Below are 6,373 nucleotides of genomic sequence, written 5' to 3' on the forward strand. Positions count from 1 at the left end.
TATCTCTCTGACAGTTTTCTTGCTGCCTTATAGTTCACTCTGAACAGAGCAGCCAGGGTGATCATGTTTAAAATGTAAACCAGCAAGTTGCTGAATGCTCTAAACCTCCAAAAGCTACCTAGCTCTCTTTCCCACTCAGAGTTAAAGTCTCACACAATTTGGCCCCCTGAAACATATTTGCCTCTTTGCCTTTTTCCCTCCACTCCAGGAACATAGGCATCCACACCCATCCTAGAGCATGTCAAGCAAGCTTCCAACTCAGCCTCTTCACACTGGCTGAAAGGCTCTTCCAGTTTAAGGAATGAACCGAGATTCCTGACTCAGGCACTGCCATGAACTACTGTGCCACCTAATTCTTGTAACAACTCTGTGAGGTAAGTATCAATAGCCCCACTTTACAGATTGGGAAAGTGAGGTTTACAGGCCACCTATCTAACAAATAATGGAGTTGGGGGTCCAGCCCTGATTCGTCTGCACAGAACATTTATTGGCTAACGTCACATTTTAGCCAAGAGGAAATTTTAGACATGAGTTCTCCCTGAGTTTCAAAGGAGGCGGATCAGTGATCTTCCTCTGAAGTCACTCTGATTCCAACTGCTACAGGTGCGTGTTGACAGCTACAGAAGGATATGAGGAAGGGCAGTTGGAGAAATAAGATGAGAGCCAGAAGCAGCTGTTACTCAAGAGTGGAAAGTGTCAAGGAAAGGGGGCAGGGGAGTCAAGCGGAACTGAGACATCCAGAAGCCCAGCAACCCAGCTTCTCTCTCACAGGAAAGCACACCTGTGGTAGAAAGTAACTCTGACCTTGATTTTTTTTTTTTTTTTTAATGTATCTTCTACCAATAAATATTGGCAAGGGATATTCTATTTGGTAAGCACTTCCACTTGCTTGCAGCAAGTGTGTGAAAATAGGTTGTAGTTAAAGCATGTGACTGAGCTGCAGGGCATCACACCTAGGTTTTCCTCTGGCCCAAGGGAGTCGAAGTTTGTGTGCAGGGTGTGTAGGGAGTAGGAGGAAGACTGGCTTTTAAATTTCACAAGGCAGAGAAAACTGCAATTTTCCTCTGCCCGACGCCCTGGGGGTATGTGGGACCACCGCTGTCTACATCCCAGAGAGACTCTAGGGGCCAGAGCGGCAGCCAGGGCCAGAGGGTGAGCGCTGGCCCTCACACCAAATTCTGCCAGCAGCTTCTCGCCCTGCCCCCTTCCTTTCCGCCCCACAGTCACGGCAGTTGACGCCAGTCCCTAACCCACACGCCTCCCTCTCATGCTCATCCCCCAGACACATCCCGGGCAGTGACCCGAGAGCCCCACACCCCGCAGCGGCCCGGGCGTGAAGACCCCGCCTCACCACGGCTCCGGCCACAGCGTGGACCAAGCTTTCGTAGGACAGCACGGAAGCCATTGGTGCAGTTCTCCTCAGACCTAGCCACACTTTTCCCGCAGGAACCGAGGCCAGCAGAATGAGGAGACAAGAGCCAGAGCCCGGCGCGAAGCGTCACAAGCTCCACCCTCTCGGGCCCGCCTCCTCCGGGACTACTACTTCCGGGTTGTAGGGAGCGCCGTCTCCCAGCTGGAAGTCGCCAGGGCGGGAAGACTGAAAGGCGGGCCTAGGAACGCCCTCTTAGCTCTGATTGGCTCCCGGGAAGTGCGTGGGGCGGAGCAGCGTGTTGGCTCCACCACTCAGAGCCCACACAGAGCGGTAGGACAGCCTCCTAGAGCTTCGCGAAACCTGGCCAGCTGTGCAAAGCACCTACTCACTTAACAGTGGGAACTACGAAAGCCTAGATGGCCCTTTTCTACAAGCTGATGACTGGCAAGATGGGGGGCTCAAATCTCCCTGTTTCTCTGCGACTGGACTCGTGTTTTCTCTTGCTAGTATTTTTGTTTCTCGCTAGTTTTTAAAAATGTTTTTACTGACTTCAGAGAGAAGGGATAGGGAGAGAGAAAAACATCAGTGATGAGCGTCACTGACCGGCTCCCTCCTGCACGCCTCCTACGGAATGGAACTGTGACCTCCTGTTTCACAGGTCAACTCAACCACCGAGCCCCGCCAGCTGGGCACTCGCCAGTATTTGTCAACTGGGCAAGGTTTTCCCCTCTGAAAAATCCTGGGGTGTGGAAGAAAGAGAAATTGAGCTTCAGGAAGTCAAAAATGATCAGATGCAAATGGGAACATACTCTGCAACAAGGAAAGTCTTTAACCTTTTAGTTTTGTGATAGGCAGATGGACATGAGCAGAGCAAGGAGGATGGGCCAGGCCATCAGGGTGGGAAGCCCCAGGTGTCTAGCAACTGGTAATTGTAGGGTGGGATCTCACCCCCAGGATGGCTTTCCTTTGCTAGCATATCCTGATCCTGCGGTTTGGACCCCCTGACCTTTCCTCCCTAGAGATTACATCTAGGCTTCGGTTGTATTTCAGGCCCAGAAAAGCAGCAAAACCAGACAGCCGACTCCATGGCTGACCTCAGGACCAGATGCGTTGGACAATGACCCCCTGCCCTGGTCCCCCCCAATCAATCAGTGGAGACCTAGACCCTGAAAGAACACACCTGGAAAGCAGCTGAATATTCTACTGAGACTTTCCCCTGGGACCTCCCCTAAAATCTCCACCCTTAAAACCCACAGGCCTGCGGATGAAGAGTGCTCTCCTCCTCCCAAGCACACTTGCACCTCTCCCTTCCTCCTCCCCTCCCTCCAGTGCCTTACCCTTAGGTTCCTCACTCCCAAGCTCCAAGGGCCCCTCTGTAACTTGTTTCCTAAACCCATTTCTTCTAGGAATTACTTTTCTACCTCAGTGATTTACTAAATAAATGTTTTGGTCTTGGATCTGAATTCTTTCCTAGCCAGAACTCAAGTACAGAGTTTGCTGAACCCAGGTTGGTGTGACCCCACCCAGATATCTGGTGCCTTTCCCCACAGCCTATAGCAGTTTCCTCTTGTGAAATGTTAATACAGTACTAACAACTTCATTTGCTGTAAGGATTATGAAATTTATGTAGCCACACTTTATAAAATACTTAAATTGTTTTTCTCATGTTGCAAAACGAACCAAACTACACAGAACTAGAGATACCATATTTCTAACCTAGCACTCTAAATTATATTGAGACAATGTTTCAGGACTCCAATTTCATTTCTTTACTGGGGTGTCTATCAGTTTCAGTACCAGCAAGTTTTTAATACCCTCATTGATAATTTTTGAGTGTTTAGTACATGCCAGGGTCAGTGCTTTATGCTCTTTATCACATTTACTCCTCAGAAGAGGGCCTTAACAATTTACCTGGCCCAAATGCACAAAATTTTCAGAAAACATCTTGCTATTGGTTAAGATCTCTTTCCCCTTAAGCTACCTATCATTTAGGGTGGTTCTACAGTGACCACAAGCTAGGTGAAAAGGTTAGTTGGGAAAACAGAGTTTGATTTAGTGGTATCTATAGGTATGGTTAAAGTAACTGATAGAGACCCTGTTGTAAGAAATGGCTTCCAGGAATAATCCCAGCACTCCCTTGGGTCCTGACATCAGGGGCAAGATCCAAAAGTCCAATGAAGATAGAATTCTGGCACTGAAACAGAGGCAAGCTGGTCTGTTGCAAAAGTCAAGCAGAGGGCGTTTTGAGAGAGACCATGATCACTAAGGTGGTTTTCCCATTGCACTCTGGATATTTTGACCCCTGTGACTTCCTCAAACGTGGGAAACTTGACTGCATAATTTGTGTAGTGAGGGACTGTGTTTGTGTTCTCAAAAACTAAGAAAAATAATAATTTGAGGCAGGCTAGTAAGCCATGAAAAGCAAAGTAGGGAAACAGACAAATGGCCAAGCAGTTTATAGCCATCTAGTAAATAAAAAAATCCTATCTTCCCTACCAAGGACACTTAGGAGTAAATGGTTACACTTCTCTCCAATCAGGGCACGGTAAGTAGCTTAAATCATCCTACTCAAGGAGATAACAGAAATCCAATTAGTGCCATTTGCCAACCACACCCAAGGATAGATGAAGTTAAGGGAATAAACCTCACTTTGGTGCATCAGCATAAAGCTGATGAATATTCTATTGAGATTCTCCCCTAATCTCCCATACATTAAAACCCCTCAAAATTCCCTAAAATCAATAGGTAACAAGTATAGTTAACAAGCCTGGCCAGCGTGGCTCAGCGGTTGAGCATCAACCAATGATCCAGGAGATTCAGGTTGGATTCCAGGTCAGGGCACAAGCCCGGGTTTCAGGCTCAATCCCCAGGGGGGATGTGCAGGAGGCAGCAGATCGGTGGCTCTCTCATCACTGATGTGTCTGTATCTCTCTCCTCCTCCTTTTCTCTCTTTGAAATCAATAAAGACATTAAAAAAAAAAAAGTATAGTTAACAATAGCTGTAAAACTTTATGATGGTGATTAAATGAGTTTCTCAAATTCCCATTTGTAGGGCATAAGCTGAGAGCAGATAGCATATTCAGCTATCAAAAAAACCTGCTCAAGATGGGATTATCTTCTATTCTACTGAAAACACTATAAAACTGTCATACAGTATGTAGTGAAAAATGTAGCAATTACATAGGTGCATCACACATAAATGGAACTTTGTTGTTCTGATAGGTACACTGCTTATTAAATGGAACTTTGTAGTTGTGTTTATTTCCAATTTTTAGAAACCATGAGCTATTTGCTTGTTTTAAACATTTCTACATCTAATTCACAATTACTTTCCTTAGAGGGCTCCCTAAATTATGAACAACAAAAAATTCAGCATCATTCTGTTTACACCCATGCTATCAGTTCAAAATGAGCTTAAAGGAACCTAGCCAGAACGGATCATTTCATGTATGTGGCTCCCACGTGTTTGTTTTTTGAGAACTGGTAACAGTGAAACAAGAAAGGGCTTAGGATACAACCACCAACAGGAGAGCCTAGGTGGGGCTGTTTTAGCTCTCTAGAAATATTATGGGGAACAAGTGAGCCAAGACAGGGCTGCTGTCAGCTCACTGGAAAGTCAGAGAAAAGCAGGCCTTGGGGACAGGGGTTCAAGGGGTAACCTGGGACCAGCTGTCACTTGCTGCCCATTGCTTCCCTGGTTACAAGTCTCACTGAGTCCCTTAGAGTTTAGGATATGCACACCTATTGGGGGGAAAGAGAGGGAAAGGCGCAGACGTGCTCCCAGGAGGGGACTGTGCACCTCTGGTCAAACTTTCACAAAATGTGTACAAAATATTTTAATCAGCATTAATTAAGATCTCTATACTGCAACCCAAAATGCCTTACTAATCTGGGTGAGTGACCTTAAGGATATCCTAATTGATATACCAAATACCTAGACTTTCAGAACATCAATTATATTATTTACTTCCTTGCTACTCTGGCTCAGCCTGATACTTAGAATCCAGTTTTAAAATTAGAATTTCAGCCCAGCCGGTGTGGCTCAGTGGTTGAGCGACCCATGAACCAGGAGATCACGGTTTGATTCCGGGTCAGGGCACATGCCCAGGTTGCAGGCTCAATCCCCAGTAGGGGGCATGTAGGAAGCAGCTGATCAATGACTCTAATCATTGATGTTTCTCTCTCCCCCTTCCTCTCTCAGAAATCAATCAAGACAGATTAAAAAAAAAAAAAAAAAATTAGGCCTCAAGACAAAGAAAAAGCTAACCAATAGGATATGAGAATACAATGCTAATTCCATATATTAGCCTCAGTATTTCAGCATTTGCTCTCCTGGAGCCCTCTCCTGTTTCCTCAGGATAGAAGATGTGCACCAGAGCAAGTACCTTTGGACCCAGAAATGGAAACTACCCGAGCATGGTAGAATTGCTTACTTTTGGAATGCTATCCTAAAGAAAATTAAAGCTGTTTTACTTAGGCCAACAATTTTCAACTGGTGTGCTGCCAAGAATTCTTAAAACATGTAATACCTATTTAATCAGGGGGCACTGACCTCGTTTTCCATAGATTGTCAAATTTAGATATGACAACAGCCTACACAACAATAGCTGTCTGATGGGAATGCCCTGCCTTTAACCACAAATATATAGGTCGAATAATACAGTTGCATTTATTGGCCATGTTGCATAATAAGGTTGCATCTAATTGGTTAATTCTTGGTACCAGGCATCCTCATACACAAGTATAGGCACCTGATTTTTTAAAGTGTTATTTTGGAGCAAGAAGGGCAGGTAATTACTATTATTTTTTTCTTTTTGTAGATCAATAAAAATCATACCTATTTTGTGAGATTGGCAAAAAATACATTTTTTGGTGTGCCACAGAATTTAGTAATAGTTTATGTGTGCCATGAGATAAAAAAGGTTGAAAATTGCTGAGTTAGGGCTAATGTGTTTTTGTGGGTTCTTATTAATAGCACTTTATAATTTGAAGTCTACTTTG

The 6,373-nt window shown here is 45.1% G+C and overlaps 1 protein-coding gene across 1 annotated transcript in view; it reads right to left on the minus strand.

The window, feature by feature from the left end:
* The window catches only part of SLC25A17 (solute carrier family 25 member 17), a 41,640-nt gene extending 40,141 nt beyond the window's left edge, over positions 1-1,499 (minus strand). Inside the window, exon 1 of the mRNA XM_016205310.2 lies at positions 1,352-1,499. Within this exon, the coding sequence (XP_016060796.1) occupies positions 1,352-1,405 (54 nt within the window). The 5' untranslated portion in view covers positions 1,406-1,499. The remainder of the gene's footprint in view (positions 1-1,351) is intronic.
* Positions 1,500-6,373: the final 4,874 nt, after the last annotated feature.

This window comes from Miniopterus natalensis, chromosome 2, assembly GCF_054644295.1.
Source record: "Miniopterus natalensis isolate mMinNat1 chromosome 2, mMinNat1.hap1, whole genome shotgun sequence".
NCBI classification, from domain to species: domain Eukaryota; kingdom Metazoa; phylum Chordata; class Mammalia; order Chiroptera; family Miniopteridae; genus Miniopterus; species Miniopterus natalensis.